The sequence below is a fragment of the Cajanus cajan genome, chromosome 11 (assembly GCF_000230855.2).
Source record: "Cajanus cajan strain Asha chromosome 11, NIPB_CcT2T_4, whole genome shotgun sequence".
Lineage (NCBI taxonomy): Eukaryota > Viridiplantae > Streptophyta > Magnoliopsida > Fabales > Fabaceae > Cajanus > Cajanus cajan.
Genome location: NC_138527.1, coordinates 36,235,629 through 36,262,566, shown reverse-complemented (window position 1 = coordinate 36,262,566; position 26,938 = coordinate 36,235,629). Strand labels below are relative to the sequence as shown.

Here is a 26,938-nt window from a genome sequence, read left to right as displayed (position 1 = left end):
TTTGTAAAAACAAAATGCTAATCTAGTATTTTTTTAATGCATTATAATATAAACAAAACAAACAAATAGAAAATTAATTGAATTTTTTAAAAGTTTCAATTCTCATAATATCAGCTAAATGACCAATTTCATTGATGGAGAGACTTAATCTCCTGTATGACAGGAACACAAGGATAAATGAAAATGACATTTTTGTCAATCAAATTCAAAACAATCTTAAGATCAGATTCATAAATTAAAGATCTAAATTCTGAACTCTAAGTTATATTCAAACTATGATAAATGATAATAAATTTGTCATTTTAACTAAAAGAAACATTACAACTTTCTAAAAATCTTATTATCCAATTTTCATGATTATCCTTAAGAATATCACCAGAACCAACCGCTCCAAAACTACCAAGAGAACTTTCATCTATATTTACCTTCGCCGCCATTGTAGTAGGACGAGGCCATTCCACAACCATGTTACCTTTGAAAATTATAATATAATGTTAGATATTTGATTTTGTCTTGCACACGTAGCAGTTTTATTTAGTTTTATTTACTTTTCTTATTGTTTTGAATTAGTCCTAGACTTTAGGAGAAAGTAACCACTTAGTCCTAGTGACCCTAGACTTTAGGAGAAAGTAACCACGTTACTTTAGTTAGTTTCTTTTTTTTCTGCAAGGCATTATAAATGTATTGGCAGTCAGAATAGTAGATTTGAATTCCCATTATTTTCATTCCAGAGATAATATATTCATCTTCATACTTTGTTTCTTCTCTCTCTCCTTGTGCTCTGTTTTTGTTTTTGTTGCTGCACTTGTCTCTTAAAACCAACATATAATATAATCCTAGTACAATTGAGTTCTATATTCATCCCCTTACTGTGACTATGGTATGATTCTTCTCAAATTGGTTAGTTGTCTTTCACCACTCTTCGACTTGTCTAAGAGGAGAGGTAACAAAACATGAAATACATATGTAATTGAATGAGCAAAGTGGCAGGGGACCAAAATCTTCCCTTTCATTCAATTTTGACTCTCAAAAATATCGAAGAGGTTTGAAAAGAAAAGAAACTTTAACTCATTAGACTAACTTATTTTACTTTAGTTATTTTAATTTTATCATTTAAAATATAATAAATTAGTAACATATTTATTTATTTTCTTCTCTCTATTGCGAACCACTGTACTTCTATTTTATTGAAATTTCCCCCTTTCTACTTTCACTCTCTTTTAAAATTCTTTCTTTTTTCAATTCCTTCTTTGATTAATTACAATTCATTTAGAAAGATAAATAAAATAACATATATATATATATATGTGTATAATTGTATAATTATATAATTATATTCTAGAGAAACTCATTTCTAAGAAAGTAGTTTAATTAGAAATAAAATATTATACCATCCTAATTAGATTTTTTTTAAGAAAAAAGTTGCTAATTGATTTATGAAATGTACGATGTTAATGTCATATTTTTTTCTTTAAAATATTTTACTTATACTAAATTAAAATGAGCTTAAACTTTAAGAGCCCAAAGTGTATATTTATATATTTTTGTTTAAGCTTATGCTAATTGACGCTTTTATAATTAGTTAAACTATACCAGTCAAACTTGTTAAATAATACTTCAATATATTGTAGGTGTATAAAATATACATTTTTATAAGGAGTCACAAATAAGTAGTACATGTTTATTTAATTAATTTAAGAAATAATATGATTACGAAATTGCAATTGATAATATTATTAAACGATAAAAAGAATTGCCAAATATTATTTTTTTTACACCAATCATTAAATTTATTTCAAGAAATGAAGCATTGCCGATCACATTATGCGCATATGATGAAGATGAGTTTCAAAACGTTGTCTATATCTACATAAAACAATTTGAAATACTCGCAAGCTAGTTACAACTAATCAATGATCAACTAGATTGTGAAGAAAATAAGAACAAATTTCATACAATTGTAATATGTCTATTGAGCACAAACTTGTTCATTCTACTTCAAAACCAGGATTTGAAGCAGCTAGTATTTTTTTTTCACAATAAAATTAATTATTATTTATTTATTTGCTATAAGCTCGACGGACAAATCTGCAAACCCTAGCAGATACTACTAACCAAGATATTATCCCAATCTGCAATGACAAAAACACAATTAGAAACAGCTTACAAATTAAAAAATAAAAATGAATGCTACATACTATTGCAAAATTTTATAATTTATTCCTGAATATGATCTGTATAATGAGAGGTGAATGAGTTGAAATTGGTGTAGTATGGTTAAAGTATTACACTTGGTCCTTATAAAAAGTCAGGGCAGACCAATCCATTTCTCATGTTTGGCCCAACGGCTGGACCCTACCTATTCTATAGTTATAGGTGACAACAATATAATTTAGACTAAATGGTAATATGTTTTTCCAAAATTAATTTGAGTAATCAACACAAAAAGTGCTCCATTTTAATCATTAAACTGTAATTTCTTTCAAATAATCATAAAAATGATGGCAACTGTTAGGATGGGCTCTAAGTCCAAAAGAAAGAATATTAAATGGCTGAAACTGAAAAATTATATTGAATGAACTTAGAATATTAGTATATTTTTGTATTTAATTTTAATGTTATTTTATATTCACTAAAATAGGATGATGACACATTTAGTGTCATCATTAGTAGCTTTTAGATTATAAATTTGTATCCCCTTAGCCCTTAGAACTTAGAAGCATCAATGAAGAAATATCATGTTTATATCTTAGCTTTAATGTAGCCTTTTATCTTCTCTCATAGCTCTAATGGTAGTTTTCTTAGCATAGCAGTAGCCATAGAAATAGCTATCCTATCAGCAACAGTATGCATTAAGAGAGACCTTAATTAGCAAGGAAGGTAGGAGCAATTACTTACCGTTACACTGTTATTTTGAACTCCTACGGTCTTCCAAGATAACAAGCTCCCTGCAATGAGTGCCAAATATGTTCAAAACTCAAATCAAAAACCTTATTGTGTCTTCTATCTCTAATAACAAGACACGCCATTTATCTGTTAGGCCTTCATTTGGAAACATTAGAAACCCAAAATTAAAAATAGATCGCATGCTAAAAGATAAGAGAAAGGATTTATTATGCAAATTAAAGTATTATATAATCATAATTGCATTACCAAATGGTTGAACAAGTTGCTCAGGTATGGTAGCCACGGGAACACGCCAAAACCAGATAAGCAGCACTCCATATGTTATATACTACACGCACAGAAAAAATAGGTAAGCATCTTTATATAAACCTGTACAAAGAAATCCTGTCAACTTAAAAAGGAAAAATATATATATATCTGAAGTACCTTTAAGATGAGCAGCACTTTTGTAAACGAAGCTTTATCTTTGTGAGATGAATTTTGGTCTGCATAATAGTTAAACTATCCTTTTAACAAACTAGAGGGTAGGAAAATTAATTTTAATTAATTAAATAACCAACTTTAAATAAAGGATAAACTTTATTTACGAAGGGGGAAATATTATGAAGTAATTTGTTCATATAATATTTTGTTGGAAACACAATTCAAATTTCAAAGTTCAAATTTTTAAAATGACATTCAGATTTTAAAATATTATCTTTTTCTTCGTAAACCAAAGTATTTCCTAGCTGAAAGTTAAGGACTAAACCCTCAATATAATGATATCCATTTAAAAAGTTGATATATCTTAACAAATGCTTTCATACACATCGACCAGAAATCAAACTTCTAATCACATATTTAAGGAATAAAGTTATCTACCAACAATATCACACCTTGTTGGTAAATTCAAAGATATTTATCTAATTATTAAAGATTTAAAGATATTATCTTTAAATTAGACATTTGTTTCCTATTTCAAAATTATGATGTAAGATCTATAAATAAAGGTTTTTGATAGGAGAAGAGTCACTTGTCCTCAAAAAGTGATCATCACCCTAAATGAGAGGAAATAATATAAAACAGGGTTTTTCATGTTTGTTTAAAGAACTTGAAATGAGATGACTTTCTCAAGTTTCTCTAGAAAACTTATAAATAATTAGGGTTTTTCAAGTTTATTTACAAAAGTTGTAATCTGATTTGAGATGATGAATAGATATTGAGATGTTGATGTGGACATAAGCAGGAAGTGTTGATTCACAACAACTTATGTTCTTCAGCTATTTTTATGTTGTAGCATCGTCATTGTGTGCTCTATTTTTTTTATTCTAATTGTGTGAAGGAGTTTGTTGTTCCCCAACCCCAACATATTTTTTTGGTACAAACAACATTCAATTAGTAACGAGAATAAGTCAAGTTCCTGAAACTTATGGCCTAACTTGTAAGAAATATAAGGATTAAATGTCTGGTTCAATCTTCAATCGTGTTTTTCCTCTTGAATAAAAAACAAGTATCTACTATCTACTAATATTAATCTAGGCAGTAAACTATTTGAAGTACAGATACATGATAATATTCATTAGACTAGTTGTTTGTATTTGAATACAAGGAACACAGTTGTATCAGCTGATATTTGTAATAATTAGGCGGTTACAAGTTGTTGTAAAATTGTTTTTAGTTTGTTACACTTTCGGACCATGTAGATAAGGCACATTGCCTTAGTCTTCTAATGTAAGATTCATATGTGAACGCAATGGACAAAAAATTCAGACTCTCTCGCTCTCTCTCTTCTCTTCTCTGCCATGAAGCCCTTGACCATCAACAAGTTGCATGAAATTTGATTATTATATACTGAAACTTGGTTATTTACGAAGAGGCGTGTTATAGGTCCATGATATACACTGTCATAATATCTTTAATCACACAGATAGTTCAATTACCTTCGAATTGAATTAAATTTTATTCACTATTTGTTGTAGTTTTACAGAGACAAGTTTCTTACTCTCTTAGCAGAGAGTATATTTACCATTAAAATTGAGATGACCTTGCTTAGTTACTCCTTTCATCAAATTTCATTTTATACTGTTCGTGTAAAGTCCTCATAGACATATAGCACATTGCACTTAATGTACATTGGAAAGGATAAAATAGGGAAAGTAAAAATCTTGCAACAAGAAATAAACTCACACTTTGAAAGTTCTTTCTCCTTAGCAGCTGCAAGCCTTTTGAGTTTTGCTGCTTGTGCAAAGGTTGATGGCCTGAGAGGACACAAACACACACATGCATAAATTTTGCAATCATATCTTACAACATCTCTTTTTCAGTACTCGTGTTATATTCACTCTCTATTCCTCCTATATCCATCCGATTTCTCTATTTGAATTTCCCCACAATTTTATACCTGTCAACGCTATTGCTTCTTTGTTCTACTAATTTAAATAATGGCAAATATTTCTCATCAATTTATTTAGTTCAAAATTGAAATTAACTTTAACATATTAGTGAATACCGATAAGTCTATGACCCCATATCAGTTCAATTTTTCTCATTCCTAATACTTTTTCATATGTAACTTTCCTACCAAAAAAACTGTAAAACACTTGTCATAGTCGACTTTGGACAACATTGTAGATTTACCCTTTAATTTCCGATCATCAACCACAAACAGACACACATAAACGTAGCAAAATGCTTGACACCAATGAGAACTCATCAAATGGTAACATTAGCTCGACACAAAAAGGGTTCCAAAAGCATTACTTACTGCGACATTAAACTTGCCTCCTTCAAAAGTTGTTTTATTTCTGCGCGCAACTGAATTTCTTTTTCACTATCGGATCCACTCTGTAGAAAAATCATACGAGTAGAGTTAATGCTACAACGCATACAAGCTACAAGGGTTTTCAATTTAACAAAGACATGCTAATTACGTGAGGAAGAAAATTTCTTAATGGCAAAGGAATGAATTCTCACTATGAATCCCTTTTCTTGATTTGTTTATCACGAGAATTTGAGGTTCTCAAATGGTAGAGGAGAATGGGAAACCTTAATTAGCATTGATTAATTTTGGTTGAATTGAAAAATAGAATGGGGAAAAGAAGATGAAACCTTCTTAATAACGTGATCGAGGCGATAGTATGCAAATTGAAAAGCAGCAACGATGATAAAAATGAGAGGAGCTGCTAAGGACCTTTCGCGTTCTTGGGTTGCTTCGTCTCCCATTATTCACGATTTTAAGGTACAAGATCTACGCAGAGTTAATTTCAATGTGTCTTTATCTTTCTTCCTTTTTTTCTCCCTACTTTCTGATTTATCCGGGGAAATAAATAGAAATAGAAGAGCTTAAATAACTCATAGGCTTTGAGTATGGAAATTTGGGATATCAAGACCAACATTATAAGTTTCCCTACTTGGCTTCCCTATCCTTATATATTTGAATTTAGGTTTAGATATATTTTTAATTCATGCAAATATGTTTAATCTAGTTTTAGTGTATCGTAATATTTTTTTTTTAATTTTTTTTTACATTTTCTTAATATATTTTGAGTCTTGTAAATACCATTTATAATATGTTAGAAATTAAAAATAATTATGATTTGTTAACTATTTTAGTGTTAAATTACCTTGAGTTAATAATAAGAACTAAAAAAGAACACTAATAAAATGTCAAGCATCTAAAAGTGTAAACTTTTATAATATTTATGAGATTGAAAACATATTTAAACTTTAGATTTATAATAAATATTTATAATATTATATAAACTTATTTTTAAACATTAATACTTTTTAAAATATTAAAATTTAATTATCATTATAATTACTTTTTCCACCTGGGAGTATAGTAGTAACAATAAAAAATAATAATTATGATGAGGAAGAAATGATGATAATAATAATGATAATCACATTTATAATAGAGTATTTGAAAAAAATAGTTATAATAACATTAAAAATAATAATAATAATAATAACTATAATAATAATAATAATTAATATTATAATTATAATTATTAATATCATTTTGATGTCATTGTCAATATAATGATGATAATAGTAAAATTTGTGATAATATTGATAGTAATAATAATAAATTCTCAATTTTGATATATCAATGCAAAATATATACATAAAAAATGATAAAACAATTACAATTAATCATTTATTTTGATAGATACTAGAAAAATTAACATTGAAAAATACCAACTTAAAAAATAATTTAATTATAATAATAATATAAAATCTTATTCCTGACAAAATCTCTTTCCTTTCTATTATGAAAAATATATATATAATTTTTTTTATTTTTAAATATAAACAAATTTAACTATTTCTTTATCTCATTTAATAACATTTTTTCTAAAATATTACTCCTTTAATACATTACTTTACTTTTTTCTGACATTTATAATAAGAATTATTTTAAAAAAATACTATAAAAATAAAAAAAAAATTAATACAAATAAATAACTTTTTTAATATTGCGTTAATTTTTTTATATATATAAATAATAATCATATATGTTAAACTTGTCACATGAAATTAGAACACGCAGAAACAGACACGATGGCTGGTCCCGGCAAATGCTTCCTCGTCACTGGTACTCCGGTGAGTAAACCCAACCTCTCCCTCTTCATTTTGTTCTTATTTGTTTTTGATTTCAATGATCTCATCAGGGTGTGGGAAAAACCACTCTCATCATGAGAGTGTTCGAGTCCCTCAAGGTCAATCCTTCCCTCAAGCTTCAGGGTTTCTACACTCGTAAGCCTCACTTTCTTTTCTTCTTCTTCTTTCATCCACCATCTCACATATTCATTACCAAAATGGTTGTTGATTACGTAGGGGAAGTTAGGCGCGATGGCCAGAGGGTTGGTTTTGAAGTGGTCACTCTCGATGGTCGCACTGCCCCACTTGCCTCCAACATTTCAACGTACAACTTTTTAGCTCCACACCATAAACATCCCAATTTTCTGTTTACCACTATTAGTTAGATAGGATTATGTGATTTTTTTTTTTTTTTTTGTATTTCCTGGTATGCTGCTTGAGGTATTATTCATTTTTCAAGGAAGGCTTTCATGAATTAGTAAATCCTACCTGTTTGAGGTTAAAAAAAACTATTTTTTTCGTAACTCTGTTGTGGATGTGAAATATTCAGAGACTTTGCGATGATTAATGTTTGCTGAAAACCAGACACTTTTAGTGAAGGGCGTTAGGAGGAAAGACCCCACTAAAAGTAGTTAGCCAAATTTCTCAATAAGGATTAGTTATCTTCCATACTTCACACTAATAACACACTTAAAAAAATCCTACTTGACATAACTTGGCAGTGTTGTTACAACTCTACCTATTTGGTGGATTAGATGGTGTCATTTGATGGCATTGGTTTTGGCAGCGTTGAGACTCTCAGATGGCCTAGTGTTGGCAAGTATAAAGCTGATGTAGCATCCTTTGAGTCACTAGCACTGCCCGAGTTACAGGTCTGCTTTCTTTCTTTAATGTCTTTTACTTATGCTTTTTTCTTAACTTAAGTAGCAGATTGGATTACTCCATATTTGTTATTGAGGATGTTGAAAGTATTATTTGTTGTTTCCCATGTATTAGATCAGCCATTGAGCTTTTAAAATACGCATTCAATGAATAGGTTAGAGAAGACACTGATCTGTTCATCATTGACGAAGTTGGTAAGATGGAGTTATTCAGTTCATCATTCTTCCCTGCAGTTCTGAGAGTTTTGGAGTCAAATATCCCAGTTTTGGCTTCCATTCCAGTTCCGAAATTTGGCAGGGACATACCTGAAGGTAATTTTTTGTCCATAGTTTTCTCCTTTTCTCAAACGGCATCTTGTTTCTTTCTGAAAAATCCTAGGTACAAATTTCCTTTTCTCAAATCTTCAAGTAAACAAGATAGGATGAAATCTGTCACTAGACCTTATAGGCACGAAGCTCAAAGATCTGTTGAAGAGATGTTTTGAGGATTTTGGAGCAACGCTCTAGCTAATTGCTTTGCTGAACTTGTGAAGGACTAATGTTATCGATTTCTGCAGTTGCAAGGTTGCGGAATCATGCAGGAGCAACTTGTTTTACATTAAGCGTTAGTAACAGAGATGCTGTTAGAGAACAGATACGCTCGCTATTGGAAGATCTGCTGATAAAACACTAGTCATTGCAAGTTTGTGGTCTGAACTCATACCGTGTAGATTTCAAGTTTTAAATGAGTTATGATGGGCTAATACTATTTAGTGAGAAGAAGAAATTGAGCCATAAATAAGTTGGTGAGTTAGTTGAACCGTGAATAACCATGGAATGCAGAACAGATTCAGTGGTTTGAGCTTTGCTAGAAATATGCACGACTTATCTGCATGATAGTCCTTTTGTAATGACTTGTGTGTGTGTCTATATTATGGACAATAACTTCCGCAGGAAAAGAGGGTAGAAACTGAAAATCTTAATCCATATAATACATGATCACATTCGAACACTATCGATCCAAAACAAAAGTTTTCAGACAGCATATCGGTGCCACTGTCACTGTAAAAAGAAGCAAGAATTCAACATAATTGTGAACAAAACTGACTTATAAAAAAATATTAAAAAATATATATATGTGCAATTAAAAAATAAAATAATGTATGGCCTAAGTATAAACCATTAACTAAGAGGTCTGATCAACTTCGTCTATCCTGCTCAGCAGTTCGCAGCACTTGTTTTGCCAATGATGAAAATGATTTTGCTTTAACTTGCATCTCTGTGGCACGAAGGTTGATACCCTGCCAAGATAGGAGATATGTAAACAAATAAGTTCTGGATTTTTTTTCCTTCCAAATTTTCTTGTGTACGTCGGCATAGGATAGGATAACGAAATTCAAACTGTTTTTTCGTTTTGTTGTCTAGGTAAAAGATACCTCCAATTTCCTTGTGTTTTCATGCAGCCTGATTTGTGCCTGTTTAGCAACGGTTGAGTCCTGTAGCACCAGATTCATGATTGATTAATGTTTGCACTCATATTTGAGCAAAAAGAAAACGAAGCTTTAAATATATGGAAACTGTCTAATTATACAACGATGGAAATTACTAGTTTCGTGGTATCTATTTTGTTGAAACTAAGAATGTCTTTTGTTAGGTCCTAAAATTTTGATGGTCACATAACTTTGAGGATTGAAAATTCATTGATAAAATCATAAAGCGTGTAGGATGAAACGATGTTCATAATAACCATATATAGTCTCAAGCTTCAAACAAAGATGTCATAGAAGAATTGTCTGAAATGTATCTTAAAATTTTGCACTATCTAATTCAAAATTAAACTTCGTACAATGTTTAGCATGCTAGAATATACAAGTAAAAGAAAAGAATTAAATAAAGTGCTACCTTTTTCGCAAAAAAAATGAAAAAGAACATTTAAAGAAAGTACAACTGATTAAAATCTCTAATTGGTAGGTAATAAATCGTAGGTTAAAGATTCTTGGTAATGGTCAATCCTGATCCTCAATCTGTGTTTGCTTTAACAGATACACTTGATGCCTACAAAATGAAAATTAGCTATAGGGCCTAGGCAACATGTTTCACTTGTAAATAAGCACATATAACGCCATGCTAGTGTATTGTTGTGGTAGAAAAGTCAAGCTGATGAGAATGCATATGACAGATATATTCTTACATTGGCGGAAGAAGAAAATCCGTATTTCTTCTTAATTTGATCAAGCGAACCATCTTTTTCGTCCTGTTGCACTTCCTTATCTGAGGTTTTTTGGTTGTTTCCCTTCATCTCTTTCAATCTTCCTGTATATTGGAATGCTCAATTAGATTAGCTAGCGATTAGGAAAAACCTGTAATTACCTTCAATCCAAAAGAAGACTGGTAGGAGATTGAAAATTCTTAGAATGCACCAATTAATGCTTTTCTTCGGTCACACAATGTAGTTTACTAAATTGTACCGAGTGCAATTTTAATTGCCAGAGTTGTTTACAAAACTGGGAATACAAATTAGTAGAAAAGTAGTTTAAGTGCTTATTTCTTAGGTCACATGTTTTTCTTCCATCCACAGTAGTTCAAGTGCTTATTTCTTAGGTCACATGATGAAAAACATAAGGAAAATCAGTTTGCATAAAGTTTAACTTGTTGTCACAAACCTTTCAGAGACTGAAATTTGCCAGCCAAATTCTTCTTATTAAGAGCTCCTAATATGCTTTGTTCTTTTCGTTTTTCTCCGTGGTCCTCTAGGTCAATGTCATCTATATGGGAGGAAAAGAGAACACCTCAAATTGGTTACCACAAACTCAAGGAAGCCAATAAGTACACTACAGGAAATGCCTTAGAAAGCAAATTAATCTATGGCTGTAATTTAGTCCTGTTTATAAATTATAACATGCATGCTTTCGACTAGCAGAGTCAGATCGCCAATAAAAAAGACAGCATGGATTGATTGACACAAAAGGCAAGTTTCATCTTTGTTGGCCAAAAATTTAAAGCAAATGTTCAAAACCACATCTGAGGCATTGTTATACCTATGTTTAACTCAAGCTGATTGTCATTCATCGTTGGCTTATCATCATTTTCATTACATGCAAAGTTTGCATTTGAGAATATTGCTGACAGTTCCCGTATACTTTCTTTGGGATCTTCTTTTTCCATGAGGGGCACGTGCTTTTCTTTACTGCCAGTAAAATCTTTGATAACGGAGCTGAATATACCCTTGGATGCCGGAAAACAGTACCAAATACCTTCAGTCACAAGGAAGGTGGCTATAGTTGTAGAAGTTATTAAAATGTTACTGTTTACCTTTTTCTTTTCCTTATGGATGACAGGGCCAGGAATAAGCTCTTCTTGTGATGGTATCCTTTCCTTCCTGTAGATGCAGCTAGCAGAGTCCAAAAGCCTAAAACAAAGTCAAGCATAATGTGCAATGAGACTAGTATTCTTCTACCTCTAAACAAAAATAGTAAAGAAGATAAAAGGCTGCAAATATCTTTCCCTGTAGTAAACATTTTCCTATAGCCAGGCAGAAGTTTTTTATGTGGTGAAGATTGATAACAAGATTCCAAATGCCATTCTCTAGGCTTATGTACCTGAATATATTCCTCTGGGCCAACAACGAGAGAACAAAAATTTCCTGATCACCATTCACCTGTACACTGACGTTGACTTAATTTAATGTCATAAATATATTTAAAAATGTGTTGCACTAGTGAAAGCTACAATCATACCAAAACAAGTTCCCCTTTGGATGAACAACATATCTGGCTATCAGAAAATGGCTTCAATTTTGGAGGTGAGTACGTGAAACCTCTAATTGAAGTCTCGACGATCAGAGATAACTCTGGCAAAGACCTAAAATTGTAACACGTCTTGTTAAATCATTTAATTTAAAAAAAGAATGCTCAACATGGGGATTGAATTTTAACACCAAATTGTTGGCCCTTCACTTCTAAAAAGTATGTGCAGACTTCAGAAAAAAATAAATAAATAGATAAGCACCTTAATTCTACTTTTCCACTGGTAAAAAGGAGTATGAGACTAATATTAGAGGAACCGTAAATTGTTGATGCCCAGCAACAAGAAGAGGAATGAAACTTCTTTTTGTAAAGCACCTTTTTTACTCCCTGAAACATATGAGAATGAGTAACTGCAAGCATCAGCTAATATTCTAGTCATTACTCATGAGTAAGGACAGAAGTAAAGATTTAAGAACACAATACCTGTAAAGCATGCACAAAAGAATAGACATACAAAGCCTTCTCAGAACACAGCAAAATGTAAAATTGCTTTGCTGTTGCATCTTCAATACGATTCCCTTCTCTCAAGTCTAGGCCATCTTTTGTAACTGATCCTGTGATTGATTCTCCCTGTCCATCTGTATAACATGATAGAAGGTCTTATTCTTTTCCATCAGATTCTTCATTGCTATAAAAAATAGTATTTGAACTTGAATCTTAAACATAGTAAGCGTTTAGATCATTGATATCATAAATCAATCTGTTTTTATAACTGATCATTGTTTTGACTGTGCAAACTCTTACCCAACACCTGCATAAATAATGCTTTAGAGGGCTTCTTTGGATGAACAGTTCCGATGCTCAATGCGTTTCCAGTTTCACCATCTATTGCTAGAACAGATGAGTCCTTTGTTCCAACTGCTAAAATATTTTTCTCAAAACCATGCAAACTGCAGGTTTTGAACTGCAGAGAGATGATACCGCTGGCAATTTCACTTGCAATATGTTTTCGATATAACAAAGATGGACCATCTAAGTCAATAACTGAAACCTGTAACAAAATGGTACATCATCACACAAATTAGCACTGTGAATATATTAAAAATCTATACACTCAAATCTAAAGAGCCTAACATAGCTAGTTAAGTTTCACATACTATCTGATAATCATTCATCAAGCAGAAGCAGCAATATGATAAGCTGGACCAAAGATATGATCAGCATCAGGGATAGAATGGAAATCCCGGGCTTCCCAAATACTACATAAATCCACTATCGAGTTGCTTAAAGCAGTGACACAATGTGCTCACTTTTTGTTTTACTGCTGATGTTCTCAATGAATTCTTGGCAACTCCAATGGATCTTAAAAGTTATAACTTATAAGATAATTTAGTCTCATATTAATCTGTGTCCCAGATAATTAATATTTTGCCTCGCATATTAAACTTGTTTCTATGGAACAGTATTCTAACAATGCATTTCCAAATGTAAAAAGAAAAGAAAGAAAAAGCTAGAAAAGTATCTCACATTTCCTTGGTCAGAACCAACAGCAAGATGCCTTGAACTGTGATCTAAGTGCATACAAATTACAGCACCACTAGTCTTCACAAGTTTCATACTGTGGATTGCATCAGTCCCTTTCTTTGTACCTCCTGTAAAAGGGAATGCAAATGCAAGTCACTATCTACTAAAAAGAAAATTCTGTTGCTTGTTGAGTAACTAAGGAGTAAGGAACTAGTGGAAAACTAAGTAACATGCTACACAATACCAGTAAGAGACATGAAGCTGTTGGAGGCATATGGTTCAGGTTTGAATCTATAGATACGAACCTGCAGAACATGTTTATATCATACGTACTATAAAATAAGCATGAGTGATTAGAACAGAAGAAAAGGAAAATATCACAGTTCACGAAATTCATAACTGAATGAAACTCACCATCCCACTTTGGTCACCAGAAACAAGGAGTGGAGAGTTGCTATCAAAATATAATTCTGTCAAGGGTATGCCACTTAAAGAAAAATCATTTTCACTCTGCATTAGGATGAAGAAAACAAATAAAGGAATAATTACGCGTGAAAGAGAAAGTAAATGATTCCTATAGTTGTTAAATACATTAGGAAAGAAAATAACTGGCATTAATACTACTAGAGAGGACCTAAAAAACAATGACTAAATAATACAACATACTGGAGTCTTCAAAAGTCGAAGCCTATTTTGTTGTAGGTACTTTATAAACATATTTCTAAATATTGTTATCAATTTATGACTAATTTCAATAGGACTTCAACAAATCATCTTTGATTAGCTAGTACAATCAAGATTATTTTATTTTATTTTATTAACTAGGCATATAAGCTGGCTTACACACATGAAAGCAGCCTCCTTTCTGAAACCGAAACTGTGAAACATATACTCTTACTGATTTTCATGCTATCTTATATTATATATTATATTAAATAAAGGGAAAACAAAATTCTCATTTTGTGGGCGATTTTTTTCCAACAACAAATTGGAATATAATGTTGTGAATATTTGGACAGAAACCAATATTGTCTTACCACTCAAAGTTATAAAGCCAACATTTGGACACAAACTAGTTTTGAATAAAATTACTACCTGTTGCTTTAATTGCAAAATTGGGGTGAAAAGGGAACATGACGCATCCCAAAATGTTACAGCTCCGTTGCTGTGTCCAGTTATGTACAAATTTTTAACGTTTGAAAATCCAGTGAAATTTACAGAACTGAAGTTAATCCCATCTTTCAGATTTGTTTCAATGGGAATAAGCGGTGGATAATTCTTGAGCAGCTGACTGTAACACTGACCAAAAATAAAATAAAATAAATTAAAATCAATAGAATCATAAAGAAGCATTAAATTGTCAAAATAATAAAAATATGGTACAGTTGAACAGTTTCACCACCCCATTACCTCATCTTCAGAACTAAACATATTGAGATTGTTGGAGATGAATTTTGCTGTCGTGATGCTTGAATCTGCCAGTGGTAATTTCACAACCACTTCCTTTGGCAGTGAAGTAGTGGACTTAGAGTTCGACTGGCTTTGCAGTAAATATCTTTCAATCAAATTGTCATCATAGAGATATACATGGCCTGATTTCCCTAGCAATATGAAATAATTTTGTCTATGTTTGCTTGAGGTTGATATGATCTCCATGTCAATACAGCATTCAGACAAATTAAGTCCCATCTTAATTGTGCGAGATTCTGTATGTTCATTCAACAACACTACCTGCTTCACATAATGCAGATTGGTAGTAGTTATTTAAATGACCAAATTAAGCCTAGCTCAATTTCATTGAACCAATTCAATACAAAGCAAACCATTCAAAAATCTCAAATTCATATAAGTTGTAATAAGTGAACTCAATTCAGGCTTTCTTTCCCAGAAAAAGAAAAACTATCATTCATCGTTAGCTCATTATAAAGAAAAAGTCTAATTAATCATTTGGTCTATATTTATGTGCCAGCCTTTTGTTTTAGTATCTGAACGAGATATTTTTTTATGTTTTAATCACTAAGGTAGTTTTACACATCCAAAAAACTAACAATAGGAACTAAAACATAAAATTGTTCATAGGACTAAAATGAAAAGCTAGCACAGCGCAAATTTAAGGACCAAATGATCGATTGAACCTAAAGAAAAATATAGATACAGAAAGTTCAACCAAGAACAAGTTAACATGTATCTTTTAATGATGTAAGCAAAGTATTCAAATACCTGCAAAGAGTTTGAAGGGGAATAGTCAGAAGCTCCCATGACATATAGCCGGCTAGCCTTTCCTTCGGCATAAATCCATTTTACTGATCCTATGGAAGTTTTGTCTGATTTATACCCCAAGTTAAATTTGAACATAGGAGTGTTTTGACTACTATAATCAGTTGCTAAACTATTTCCGGTGTTTAGAGAAGGGATGCTCCAAATGAAAAGCTCTCCATTGTTGTAACCTACAACCACCTTACTTCCAAAAGGACACACCCAACATGCAGTGGATACTTTCTTTGTTTCATTATAACGTGTTTGTGACATTCTTCCACCAGTTCTAAAAATGGATCTGCTTTCTCGAATATTCCACAATATTATTTGACCATTTCTAAAGATTATGAGAACTCTGCAGTGAACACATAAGAGAACAGAAGTTAGAAAAATTTCACATAAAAAAAATTGATCAAGTAAAAGCAAAAGTAAGCACCAAATTAATTATATAGGAATGTCCTAAATGAAGGCTGGTTTTGTGCATATCACCTTTGACTCTCGGCTGCTGGTTGAGGCAGTATGTGTGTCACAACAGTATCATCAGATTCTTCAGTTAAATTTCCTAAAGAAATTAATAAGAAACTTAAATGACAAGAAGCTATACTTAGAAGGTACTTGTTATTTAATTATTATTCCAGTTGAACTGATGGTATAGAAAATCTCACCACAAGAAGCTGAAAGGGGTATGGTGTACTTCATCCGTAACACATGCCATGGTTTTGGATCAATCAACAAAACTGAAATATTGCCATTAGAAAGTCCAACATACCTGTCAATGCACATACATGCTCATAACTTTTTGTGCTTCATCAAAATTTAATTTATTGATAGCTTATTTCAAAGTAGACTGAAAAACTTACATAAAGAAGCTATGCTGAATGACTGAAAAACAGGTGATTTCTTCTTTAACAATGTACACGTCAGACAACAGTTTCTTGTCTATGTCCCAAACCTAAGTGAGAAATATCTTTAGGACAGCGAATTTTCTGAAGATAAATGCTAAAAATACACTCTCTAATATGCTCTTTTAAATACAGTCCCTCTTATTGATTGATTTATTAGAAATCATAATTTGTGGATCAACATAAATTTTAATAAATATAAATCTAGGAGAGAGTGTGTTACAAGAAATTCGTCGAAGAATGTGTTATTAGTACTCTTTTTTTCCTGAATAACGTGCTTGAACATGATTTGAATAAAATATTGACATGGTAAATCTTAATAGTGGAACACTACCTAGTAACGAAATGCAAAGGCAACTTGAAATATAGAATTATAAGAAAGTCCATAGATAGTTAGATACACTTACCTCAATATGGTTATTGAACGTGACATTTATGAGAATCCCTTCATTCTGAATGAACTGCAGAGTGCATACATATATTAACTACGTTAGTATTGTTAATTTCACGGAAAAATAACATCTTTCACGACATCAAGGAAATCAATAGCCATTTTTATTAACAAGACAAATTTGGTCAGGAAAAAGACAAAATATGTATAACCTGTAAAAACTTGCTAGGCACTGGCTCTTTAGATTCAAGCAGCACTTGAGCATTATCTTTGCCAAATAGTTTAATCCGTCCATCCCTTAAAAAAATATCAACAAATTCAATTTCTATTTCAAGCATAAATTCAAATTATGCTTGAGTTGCATCATATATATATATATATATATATTTTATTTATTTTTTTACTGTCAATTAGACATCAGAAAAGACAGTGTACATCACAAAATTGACAAAGGATGAACATACTTGGTAGAAAGAGCCAGTATCTTCTGAATATTGTCATAGGCAAACTTGGTACCACCAGATGGTACCCCTTGATGAAATACCAAACATGGATCTACATCACTACCTTTTAACCCATCTGATGCAGTCTGCAACGCAAATTTATAACTGAGATTTTTAGTTTTCTAGCTGCATATGTCATACTCCTAGATGAAGTTCACCGATTTTTCTAGTTCTAAGCTCAATGTGAGTGATGCAAGTTTTCCAGATTATAATAAAGTAACGTCACCAGCTCATTTTGATACATGAGGAGGGGAAAAAGGAAAAAAATAAATAAATAAAATAAAATAACCATTTATCCATTATTGCATGTCATTCTTAAGCCCACCTTATAGGTGGAAAATAAAGAATGAGCAATTCAGATGAATATTTATCGAAGAAAACTAAATCTTGTTACTTTGACTGCATCTCTTTATTGCTACAAATTTACTTGTCTAATTTACTATATCACAAAATCGTAACATTTATGCTATTTTGAGCTTACATATAAATGTGAAATTAAAATTAATCACGAAAAATGGTGAACTGAATTTATGTGAGCGTGCTGGGGGAAGTCTAGAGATTGTTACTGAACGCGCAAGGAAAAAGCAAATAGTGTCTGTCATGGTCTCTCGGATATGTTCCAAGTTTTCGAAATTCAGATTACAGAAAACTCAAATTATACATCTCTGTGCTATTAATTTCTGAAACTACGAAAAACTCAAATAAATTTGTAAACTTTTTAAGTCCTTAAATTAACTCTCTCTTTTTCATCTAAGGACTAAAATAATAATAATCTATACTATATCTCTACTATATATAAATCAGGGGACAACTCCCTTTGGTTTTTATATTATTTAGACATTTATATCTTTTATTATATATTTTTTCCACCATCATATCTTTTAAGGGTGAAATAGAAGAAAAAAATATGTATAAAATAATTAATTATCTATTCTATCAATAATAAATATCCTCTTGTTTTGTAAGTATATTTTGTCTCTAATTTTATTTAATATTATTTTTATATTTTCTAATTATATATTAGAGAGGGCAAAATACTTTGTACATCTAATAATTACATATACAGTTGCATATATATTATAATATTTATTTTATTCTTTATTTATAAGAAGTTATTACATAATTGAATGGACAAAAAAGTTATAAAAAAAAAATAAAGATGAAAGTGATTATTTGAAGAGGTATTCCCGCATTTGCATTTTGTAACCTTTATTTTTATTTTATATCACTTGCATCCTAATAATAATAATAGCCTATATCTATAATCAATAACATAAATAAAGGAGATATCTTATTTTGGTATTCACTTTTTTTTTTACTCTTTTATCCCTTAACTAATTTAATGAAATGTATTGGTATCCTTTAACTAATTTATATAACTATCTCACTATTTTGAAATTAATTGCATTTTTTTTAATTTTTTTTTTTTTATTCTTTTCATTCATTTATGACAGCACAGAATACCTTAGTTTTACTAATAATAATAATAATATATTTAGATACCAAAATGAAAAACGATTAACTTTCGAGACTTCAATGAAATAAATAAATATATATATATATTCAACAACTTATTTGATTTTTTTCCTTAATTTCAGATGCCAAATTCGTCGTTTCCTCTTTTTTATTCGTTTTACCAAAGAGCGGTGTAACCCAAATACAAGTAATATGAAAGAACTAAATTCAAAATGAAAAATTATTTCATTAAAAAAAAAAAAAAAAAAAAAAAAAAAAAAAAAAGAGCAGGCATTAAATTAGTTCACGCAAAAGTTGCATTCCAGTCTGCAGATTCGCAGTATCACACTTCCACGAACTATTGTTCTCTGACTTCTGACTTCTGAGTTTTGAGTTCTGAGGTTCCCTGCACCCTCTCACCGGCCTAAACTAAACTAAATAAACATAACGGCCTCTAACATTGTATTGTATTATAAAGCCAATTATTATTTAGAACGACCTTGTGATTATTTATTGAAATTTTTATCCCTTTAACTGTTTGGTCTCTGCTAAAGTGATATACTGCTTTGCTTTTACCTTAAAACCAAATAGCAATGGAGACATTATTTCATGATTTTCTTTCATATGATTGTGTGTGTGTGTGAGTTTTTTTTTTTTTTTTTTATTTATGTTTGGTTGTATATTCAAAATTCACGTATATACATTAGTAAATTCAAACACAACTTTAAAGGGCCCCTGATTTCAGAAATATCGAGTGTATCCGAATCACATTTTTACATACACTTAACTGCTTATCCACGAAAAGAAATTGATGTATCTAAAAAAAAAAGAAGGAATATTCCATTTCAAGCAACATTTTGTCTTGGGGTGGTAAATACAAAATAGGACAATATCTTAAACTATCTATATTTTCATTGTATTAATGAAAAGATTGGATGAATTAATAAGAATAATGCGCTATTAAAAAAATACGGTTAATTTCTTACCAAAAACCACTCATGGAAGAGCTTTCAGAATTAAGAAGAAAATATCAACAAGACAAAAATAAAACATAAAGATAACCTAACCAGTAACCATACATGTATGAAATGCTCATACGGTATCCATTTCTGTTTTATTCTTTCCCTCTTGAACACAAAAACAGATAGCAATTTGATCACAAAAGTCAAAGAGAGAGAGAGGGTGCACTTTGACGTCTACAATTTTAATCAATTCTTAAAGTAAAATATACCGATTGTTTATTTGAATCATTCACGAAATGTAAACTCAAATGCATCTAAAACCGTGTTTGGTTCCTCATATTTGAAGTCTTAAATTCATACAATTGGACAAAACTCGGTTAATTTCTCATGTAATTTAGTTCGATTGATCAAACAATTGTTCGGAGATTTTAAATGAGAAACTAATCCTTAAGATAAGTAGAAAAACTAAGGTCTCATATGAAACAATAATGAAAAAAGTGACGAGGCATAGAAATAGCTAGAGTTACCTTCTTTATGGATGCTTTCTCGACGAGCTTCTTCACGAACATGGTTGAAGGATCTGAGAGTGAGAGTAGAGAATAATGAATCAGAAGTCAGAACATGTGAAGCCAAACGTGCTTTGTGATTACCGAAAGAGAGTTGTTGTCATGTATAAGCATTTAGCACATAGCAGTTTCGTAACTTTTGTTTATTCCGCTTTCTCTTTCTCTTATGGGAATGGACGAAAGTGAAACATTTAGTAAAAGACAAAAGAACCGACGGTTGGGATCCTACTGTGGTTAATAAAGAAAATTATTTGACTTGATCCTTAAATAATTAATTAATTAATTAATTTAATTACCCTTTGCATCCAACAAAAGCCAAAGACTAGGAATAAACAAATGTTTGAGAATTGAGACGAACACAGTTAAAAGTAGGAAACAATTATGTTAGGGTTACCGTTTTCCTCAGACACGTGGGAGAGGAGATTTATAAGTAGTTTTCAAAGGCACGTGGCACCACTCAAACGAGTTTGCTTCTTCTCTTAAGTACGAAAGGAAATGAATAATTTGCCCCATTTACAACAATTACACCAATATTTGAATTTGAGTAAAAAAATATTGTAGAAAAAAGATAGGCTAATTTTGCTGCTGAATAAAAAAACCATAATGCAAATGATATATCCTTAATCGCACGTCACGCATTGAAATTTGAACTTGTTCTACTTTAAGTACATCACTCTTGCAAGAAATCTCGATTACTTTATTCCTAGTGATTAGTGAAAAAAGTTGTTAAAAATATCAAGGCTTGGCAACAGTCAATACCACGATGTCATGATGATCAAAATGGATATGATATGGCACTGAAGTGATTCTGTCAAGCTTACAAATTGTAGATTGTTAAGAAATAAATGTATCTAAAGCAGTGCACCTTCCCAGTTCCCACCAACTACTTGAGATAAGAAGGGAATTTTAATATTAAATACAAATTAAAACATGTTCATAATAAGGTGGCAGCAGATAAGTTTGTAAGATGATATCCATCGATCATATATGATTCACTTGTCAAAATCTTACTATTCACTGTTCATATTTTACCCATCGACATTATTTAACTACATTTTATTACTAACTGGTTGAATACTCGATCGAGATTATTTTAACTTGTTTAAAATGGTTGATAATTATATGTTAAAATGTTATACTTCATTCTATTTATATATATATACATGTCATGACAAAGAGATTAGTGTGTATTTGTATAGAAAAAAGAATATCATTTGATAATTATTATTACTACATTATGTAAAAATTAATTAAAATACATATAATATATAAAAATATTTTAATTATATTATAATTATACAACATAGACAAAATATAATTACATCTTAGATATTTTTGTTAGATTACTAAAGCAAAATATATAACATAATTTTCAAAAGTTAATTCTCTCCGTATAAACTAAATTTATGATAACTAAATTTAATAACCAAATAAATATAATTGACTCTTATAAATAACTATACTCTTTAAGTGTTTTAAAAATATGATATTAATTTGTTAATATTTTTTTACCCTTACAAATAATTGACTTATAATTAATGTCGATTGATGAATAAATATGATTATTTTAATTAATAAATATATTTCTATGCTTTTTTAAATCACGTTTGTCACTTTAAAAGAGTACAAATATTTTATATTTTACTTCAAACTTAAAATTTGTAGTTAATCTGATTTATTCAAATGAAATCTATATTTTTTAAAATAAAATATTTTTATTGGAAATATATAACTTTATATGCATATTCAAATTTATTTAAATAAAAAATAATTATTATCATTTTTTTTGTATAAGTTTTATAGTGTTTGAGTTGACATATTATGAGATTATTTTTTTATAAAACCAATTACCTTAAAAAATGTGGTTAAAAAAAATTTATAATTGGTGCAATTGCATCATATCAATTAATGATGTTGTTTTATAAAGCTGAAGGAAACTTGCTCTGAATACATGTTTTGTGAGAGGAGGATCGAGTTGTAGACTTGCTTACAAAACATAGACTAAATATCGATATTTTCACTTTAAAATTTATGATATTGTCCTTGTCATTCTTTATTTATTTTTTCTAATGTGTGATACATTTTCAAAAGGTTCTTTATCCTCTTCATTTTGGGTCTAGTCCTATTATGTAAAAAAAAAAAAAAAAAAAAAATAATAATAATAATAATAATAATAATGATATTGAATGGTAGTTGATAATAAATCATTAAGTCTATCGAGACTTATCAATGAGTTAGGCCCAAAATATTCTCTTTAAAATTAATTTATAAGTAAATTTGTATCAATATTTAATCAAATTAAAATATTGATAAAAATATGTAACTCTTTAATTTTGTTATTTTCAAATAGATAATACTCAAATCTAATTGAGATATGTGATTATATTTTTATGTTTTGAAAAAAAAGTATTATTGTTATTTATAACTAATATTAATTATTATATTTAACCACTATATTAATGTAATGGCTGAGTATAATAATTAGTATTATTTATTATATGTTGTCAAAAAATATTAATTATTATACTCTTTATAATTTTTTATAACTGAGAACTTAATCAAATTCAATCTCTTAATTAATATAATAATAATTATTATATATATAGTACTAATTAAATACATTTTCAAATTATTATCTACTCTATAATAATTATATATTATCTACCCAAAAAAATTGCTTTACTGTTTTACTATAATTATTAATCAATAATTATTAGTTTTTGTCAAAAAAGTTGTTTTATTGTTATTTATAATTAATATTAATTTTTATAATTTTATTATTTTTCTATAACTGAGAAATAATTAAATTAAATTTATTAATTAATATACATAATTAAATTTAATTTCAAATTACTAGTTATTTTATACTACAATTAATATTGTTTTATATTTAATATTAACTTCTATATTATATTTAATATTTTTCTGTAACTAAGAATTTAATCAAAGTCAATTTCTTCATTATTATAATCACAAATATATATATATATATATACATATATATATATATATATATATATAATACAAAATTATCAGTTAATGAATACTAATGATCTCAAAATTATATTTTTGGTCAACAAATTTTTTTTTCTGTTGCTTATAATTAATGTAACGATCCAGCCGGTCACTACACTTACAATCACAGCACACCGGAAACACTAGATAGAATAGAACGAGTATATAAATATAAGATCTAGAATATAAATATATACAACGTTCCAATCCGACTAGAGTTAGAGTGTACAAACAAAATACAATCAAAGTAGCCAAATAGTGGCCCAACAAACAAACATCTTCCAAACAAGACTCCTCCCTTTGCCAGCTGCAGACTTGCCACTATCACCAGTCTAACCCTGTTCTGCTCCCATACATAGTATGATCATCGCAGTCCAAACCACATGGAAACAACTAAGGGTAAGCTAGTGAAAAGAAATAACATATATATATATATAAATATATGAATAGTAAACAACTACCCCTATCAGCACATCAAATCAACACATCAATCAGCTTAACAAAATCAGTTTAAAAATACCACAACATTCAGCCATAACAACACACATCTTACATCATCAGCATACAACTCATCGATTTTACAGCATAATCAGCAATAAGCACACAATGCGTCGTCACGCATATCAACTCGGAGATCTCCTACCACACCTCAGCCTTTCGGCCTACAACATCCAATATCAACACACAGTACAACACAACTGTACAGCTCAACATATCAACTCACAACAATATACAACTGATACAACTCAACATAATCAACTTACAACTATTTATAATTGATACAACTCAACATATCAACTTACAACAATTTATAATTGATACAACTCAACATATCAACTTACAACAATTTACAACTGATACAACTCAACATCAACAAGCAGCGTTAACCACAAGTCATCACATTATAATCAACAGCTTCTACTTAAACTCAACATAAACAACCTCTAACATTCACTAGTGAAGTCACATCTCCGCGCCCGGCGCACTCGTGGTTGCGCCCAGCGCAGTGCAACCAGAGAGCACCATGGGGCCAGCGCGCCCAGCGCAAGCATACCCGCGCCCGGCGGGACCCAGCCAGAGAGCCCAAGGCTCACTCACGCCTGGCGCAATACCAATTGCGCCCAGCGCCCCAAGGCAGAGACTCCCAAGGAGTCTCACGCCCAGCACGACAAGGGTCACGCTCAGCGCAGCACACCAATATCAGTATTTAGCCCAACTAGGTAGAATACAACACAGCTTACTACTCACCATTCAGCTCAACAGTCTATAGTACAACAATATTTTAATTCAATATGAAAATCATCCATGACAGCCCAACTCAGCATGACAATATATATCTATTACAGCGTAGCATTACATCATTAACAGCATATACGACATACAGCATATCCTACACATAATACGGCTCATCCACCTTGTTTACAACTCATCTATCTTGTCAAATTTCCCACCCAAACGACACCAATCAATCTAGGCACCTAAAACAACTTTCAACTTAACCAAATCACTAAATGTGAAATGGCAGCCATCACAGAAAACAGCGCATCAGGAGTTATAATACTTCTATCATGCTCATCCTTATCTCATATGAAAGATAATAAAATTTCTTACAACTCTCATGAAGACACAAAGTCTTAATTCCTTCATTAACCATGTTAAAAATTCTAAAAACCGCAACAGCTACAAGCATTGCTGGCAGTTTGACCCCTCTTCACTAAAACGGCCATATATAGAGTTCTAAAACTCCTTTTTGGGTAATTTCAGCGCCATTGGAAAGCTAACGTCCAAGGCCACAACTTTTATGAAGACTATAAAGTCAAAATCTGAAAGAAAAACACACGCCCGGCGCAATAAAATCACGCCCGGCGCAATTCTCAACCAAAGACCTACCAAGGTATATTTCGCCCGGCTCAATCATCCTGCGCCCAGCGCATAGTGAGCCCGGCGTGGTCCTATATATCCACGCCCGCCATGATTCACCTAGGGATTCCTCATTTCAACTCACGCCCGACGCGAAGAACTGCGCCCGGCGCAAATTCAAACAGGAACACTTCGAAAATTTCATCAAAACCTGCAAAAATCACCAGGAAATCAACATGCAAACCATCCAAAAGCCAGAATTTTCATCAAGCATCAAGAAAAAAACTTCATTTCCAACATGCAACCATCAACAAGTGAAAACCCCAAGATTTGTACCCAAACCCCGGAAACCCGAAAACGAAAATTTTCTTCAATCACAGCCAAGAATCAACCTCTTCAACAACTATTGAGTTACTTGAACTCCATGACATCCAAAAATAGCGAAGAAAGCTAGCTTCCCTTACCTTAGTTCAAGAATGCCGAGCTCCGGAAAGAAGAAGCGGAAGAAAAGAGAGAAGGAATGGGAAGCTCCGCACGGCACGACTCCGAAAGAAACAATCACCTACTCAGCACCTTCAATCCAAAGTCACCACAAGGAAATGAAGACACAACCAGCAAAATGGAAGAAGAGAGGGTAAGTGAGTAGAAAAGAGAGTGAAAGAGAGTTAAGTGCAAGAGAAGGGAGAAAAGTGAGAGGGAAGGGTTCACGGGTCTCACAATTAATAATAAATATATAGTATTTATTGATTTTTATAATTGAATTGTAATAAAATTCAGTTTCTTAATTAATTAATTATATAACTATCAATTAAATAAAATTTCAAATTATTAGTTTGTTAAAATCAATTATAGCAACATTATACAATTTATGACCATTAAAAATACTTAAAGGAAAAAATTAGAGTCTTAAGTTCCTTAGTTAAAGTTTTTCGCACAGGAGAAGCAAATCATCAAATTTAAACTACAATAGGCTTACAAGGTCTATTCTCAAGTGGGTGAGCTCACCATCCTTTACTTGTCTCTTTGAAGCGTTATGAGCACTTTAATATATAAATACTTAACACTTGAATTGTTCAAGTAATGTGGAACTTGTTCTTTTGAAATATTATCCATATATATGTGTAACAATAAGGTAGAAAATGAAAAGGAAAAGAAAATTACAGGGAAGTGGAGAGTATACTTACATGAGTTCTTTGTATTATACAATTCCATAATTCCTAACCACACATGAAAATAAACATTAAGCATGTTATCAAGATAAAGCAAAACAAAGAATGAAGTCTCCCATTTGTGTACATGACAAAAATTATGCATGCCACAATTTCACATTTCTTCCACCTACGTTTTATTCTATGATTTCACAACTTTTCCAGCTACATTAAAAACATATGTTTGATAAAAAAAATAATA

At 30.8% G+C, this 26,938-nt stretch overlaps 3 protein-coding genes across 5 annotated transcripts; 1 reads left to right on the top strand and 2 right to left on the bottom strand.

Annotated features, from left to right (window-relative positions):
• Positions 1–1,886: 1,886 nt before the first annotated feature.
• Positions 1,887–6,245, bottom strand: LOC109794313 (tail-anchored protein insertion receptor WRB-like protein). The gene is made up of 7 exons (XM_020353767.3): positions 5,995–6,245; positions 5,651–5,730; positions 5,074–5,144; positions 3,334–3,392; positions 3,154–3,235; positions 2,899–2,948; positions 1,887–2,132 (listed from the first exon to the last, which is right to left on the bottom strand). Exons 1-7 carry the CDS (start codon positions 6,106–6,108, stop codon positions 2,061–2,063), a joined length of 528 nt encoding a protein of 175 aa, XP_020209356.1. The 5' UTR covers positions 6,109–6,245; the 3' UTR covers positions 1,887–2,060.
• Positions 6,246–7,420: 1,175 nt separating this feature from the next.
• Positions 7,421–9,259, top strand: LOC109800047 (uncharacterized). Its single transcript, XM_020360728.2, has 6 exons — positions 7,421–7,491; positions 7,560–7,644; positions 7,726–7,813; positions 8,276–8,360; positions 8,525–8,681; positions 8,927–9,259. The coding sequence occupies exons 1-6, from the start codon at positions 7,450–7,452 to the stop codon at positions 9,040–9,042; spliced, it is 573 nt and encodes a 190-aa protein (XP_020216317.1). The 5' UTR covers positions 7,421–7,449; the 3' UTR covers positions 9,043–9,259.
• Positions 9,260–9,325: 66 nt separating this feature from the next.
• DAW1 (Transducin/WD40 repeat-like superfamily protein) lies at positions 9,326–20,811 on the bottom strand. 3 transcript variants are annotated; one of them, XM_029271728.2, is made up of 25 exons: positions 20,615–20,809; positions 17,632–17,756; positions 17,380–17,464; positions 17,184–17,237; positions 16,735–16,826; positions 16,540–16,643; positions 16,364–16,436; positions 15,839–16,229; positions 15,029–15,349; positions 14,714–14,917; positions 14,033–14,128; positions 13,863–13,923; positions 13,622–13,746; positions 12,899–13,145; positions 12,578–12,732; positions 12,357–12,481; positions 12,086–12,209; positions 11,948–12,006; positions 11,661–11,757; positions 11,387–11,573; positions 11,012–11,113; positions 10,540–10,661; positions 9,785–9,844; positions 9,529–9,649; positions 9,326–9,410 (listed from the first exon to the last, which is right to left on the bottom strand). In XM_029271728.2, exons 1-24 carry the CDS (start codon positions 20,654–20,656, stop codon positions 9,548–9,550), a joined length of 3,153 nt encoding a protein of 1,050 aa, XP_029127561.1. In that variant the 5' UTR covers positions 20,657–20,809; the 3' UTR covers positions 9,326–9,410; positions 9,529–9,547. The 3 variants fall into 3 exon arrangements, with proteins under 3 accessions (XP_029127561.1, XP_020218072.1, XP_082923298.1); XM_020362483.3 differs by having other exon boundaries at positions 9,326–9,649; positions 20,615–20,808; XM_083067172.1 differs by lacking the exons at positions 9,326–9,410; positions 9,529–9,649; positions 9,785–9,844 and adding an exon at positions 10,148–10,403 and having other exon boundaries at positions 20,615–20,811.
• Positions 20,812–26,938: the final 6,127 nt, after the last annotated feature.

What these genes read in the sequence shown, in the direction of transcription:
- LOC109800047 (XM_020360728.2), top strand. Translation starts at nt 7,450, where the DNA reads ATGGCTGGTCCCGGCAAATGCTTCCTCGTCACTGGTACTCCG. An exon ending in GCTTCAGGGTTTCTACACTC is followed by an intron (nt 7,645 to 7,725) that starts GTAAGCCTCACT and finishes TTGATTACGTAG; the next exon opens with GGGAAGTTAGGCGCGATGGC. An exon ending in TGGCAGGGACATACCTGAAG is followed by an intron (nt 8,682 to 8,926) that starts GTAATTTTTTGT and finishes CGATTTCTGCAG; the next exon opens with TTGCAAGGTTGCGGAATCAT.
- DAW1 (XM_029271728.2), bottom strand. Translation starts at nt 20,656, where the DNA reads ATGTTCGTGAAGAAGCTCGTCGAGAAAGCATCCATAAAGAAG. An exon ending in TGCCTAGCAAGTTTTTACAG is followed by an intron (nt 17,238 to 17,379) that starts GTTATACATATT and finishes TGCACTCTGCAG; the next exon opens with TTCATTCAGAATGAAGGGAT. An exon ending in AGTGGAAAAGTAGAATTAAG is followed by an intron (nt 12,210 to 12,356) that starts GTGCTTATCTAT and finishes TTACAATTTTAG; the next exon opens with GTCTTTGCCAGAGTTATCTC.
- LOC109794313 (XM_020353767.3), bottom strand. Translation starts at nt 6,108, where the DNA reads ATGGGAGACGAAGCAACCCAAGAACGCGAAAGGTCCTTAGCAGCTCCT. An exon ending in GAGGCAAGTTTAATGTCGCA is followed by an intron (nt 5,145 to 5,650) that starts GTAAGTAATGCT and finishes GTGTCCTCTCAG; the next exon opens with GCCATCAACCTTTGCACAAG. An exon ending in GGAGAAAGAACTTTCAAAGT is followed by an intron (nt 3,393 to 5,073) that starts GTGAGTTTATTT and finishes ACTATTATGCAG; the next exon opens with ACCAAAATTCATCTCACAAA.